Source organism: Oryx dammah, unplaced genomic scaffold (assembly GCF_014754425.2).
Source record: "Oryx dammah isolate SB20612 unplaced genomic scaffold, SCBI_Odam_1.1 HiC_scaffold_6262, whole genome shotgun sequence".
Lineage (NCBI taxonomy): Eukaryota > Metazoa > Chordata > Mammalia > Artiodactyla > Bovidae > Oryx > Oryx dammah.
In genome coordinates this window covers 1-2,051 of record NW_024076051.1, presented here as the reverse complement: position 1 = coordinate 2,051, position 2,051 = coordinate 1, and the positions used below count along the sequence as shown (strand labels likewise).

The following is a 2,051-nucleotide window of genomic DNA, read 5'->3' as shown; positions in this document are numbered from 1 at the left end:
GGAAAGCTCAAGGGTCCTAAGTTTAAGATGCCTGAGATGCACTTCAAAACTCCAAAGATCTCCATGCCTGACATTGATTTAAACCTCAAGGGCCCCAAGATGAAAGGGGACGTGGATGTTTCTCTGCCCAAAGTTGAAGGGGATCTGAAAGGACCAGATGTGGACATCAAAGGCCCAAAAATGGACGTTGATATCCCAGATGTAGATGTTCAAGGCCCAGACTGGCACCTGAAGATGCCCAAGATAAAAATGCCCAAGTTCAGCATGCCTGGCTTCAAAGGAGAGGGCCCAGAAGTGGATGTGAATCTGCCCAAGGCTGACATAGACGTCTCAGGACCGAAGGTGGATGTTGAAGTTCCAGATGTGAACATTGAAGGTCCCGATGCAAAAGTAAAAGGTCCTAAATTTAAACTGCCAGAAATGAATATAAAGCCTCAGAAGATATCCATGCCAGATGTCAGTTTGCATTTGAAAGGCCCTAAAATGAAAGATTATGACCTTACAGTTCCAAAAGTAGAAGGAGAGATTAAAGCCCCTGATATTGACATCAAAGGTCCAAAAGTGGACATTAATGCACCAGATGCAGGAGTTCATGGCCCAGACTGGCACCTGAAGATGCCCAAGGTGAAAATGCCCAAGTTCAGCATGCCTGGCTTCAAAGGAGAGGCCCCAGAAGTGGATGTGAACTTGCCCAAGGCTGACATTGACATCTCAGGACCCAAGGTGGACATTGATGCCCCAGATGTAAATATTGAAGGTCCAGAGGGGAAACTAAAGGGCCCCAAATTCAAGATGCCAAGCATGCATATACAGACGCACAAAATCTCTATGCCTGATGTTGGACTTAATCTGAAATCCCCTAAACTTAAAACTGATGTGGATGTTTCTCTTCCTAAAGTGGAAGGAGACTTGAAAGGTCCTGGAATTGATGTGAAAGCCCCCAAAATGGATGTGGATGTTGGTGATATAGATATTGAATGTCCAGAAGGAAAGCTTAAGGGGCCCAAGTTTAAGATGCCCGAGATGCACTTCAAGGCTCCCAAGATCTCCATGCCTGATGTGGACTTAAACTTGAAAGGCCCCAAAGTCAAAGGGGATGTGGATGTGTCTGTGCCCAAGATAGAAGGTGAAATGAAAGTGCCAGATGTGGACATCAAAGGCCCCAAAGTGGATGTTGATGTCCCAGATGTCGATGTCAAAGGCCCTGACTGGCACCTGAAGATGCCCAAGATGAAAATGCCCAAGTTCAGCATGCCTGGCTTCAAAGGAGAGGGCCCAGAAGTGGATGTGAACCTGCCTAAAGCTGATATTGATATCTCTGGCCCCAAGGTGGACATTGAAGCCCCAGATGTGAGTCTTGAGGGGCCAGAAGGAAAATTGAAAGGCTCTAAATTTAAGATGCCTAAGTTGAATATCAAAGCTCCCAAGATCTCCATGCCAGATGTGGACTTGAATTTGAAGGGACCGAAACTGAAAGGAGAGATGGATGTTTCTGTGCCGGAACTAGAAGGTGATCTCAAAGGTCCTCAAGTTGACATCAAAGGTCCCAGTGTGGATGTGGAGGTGCCTGATGTTGATCTGGAGTGTCCTGATGCAAAGTTGAAAGGCCCTAAATTTAAGATGCCTGAGATGCACTTCAAGGCCCCCAAGATCTCCATGCCTGATGTAGACTTACACTTGAAAGGCCCCAAAGTCAAAGGGGATGTGGATGTGTCTGTGCCAAAATTGGAGGGAGATTTGAAAGGCCCCAGTGTGGATGTGGAGGTGCCTGATGTTGATCTGGAGTGTTCTGATGCAAAGTTGAAAGGCCCTAAGTTTAAGATGCCTGAGATGCACTTCAAGGCCCCCAAGATCTCCATGCCGGATGTGGACTTAAACTTGAAAGGCCCCAAAGTTAAAGGGGATGTGGATGTGTCTGTGCCCAAGATAGAAGGTGAAATGAAAGTGCCAGATGTGGACATCAAAGGCCCCAAAGTGGATGTTGATGTTCCAGACATGGATGTACAGGGCCCAGACTGGCACCTGAAGATGCCCAAGATGAAAATGCCCAA

The 2,051-nt window shown here is 46.9% G+C and overlaps 1 protein-coding gene across 1 annotated transcript; it reads left to right on the top strand.

The window, feature by feature from the left end:
* Window positions 1-6: 6 nt before the first annotated feature.
* LOC120860026 (neuroblast differentiation-associated protein AHNAK-like) lies at window positions 7-2,045 on the top strand (the record flags this gene model as incomplete). The annotated part of the gene is made up of 1 exon (XM_040235886.1): window positions 7-2,045. A coding segment is annotated over exon 1 (2,018 nt), but the record flags the coding sequence as incomplete, so codon positions are not given.
* Window positions 2,046-2,051: the final 6 nt, after the last annotated feature.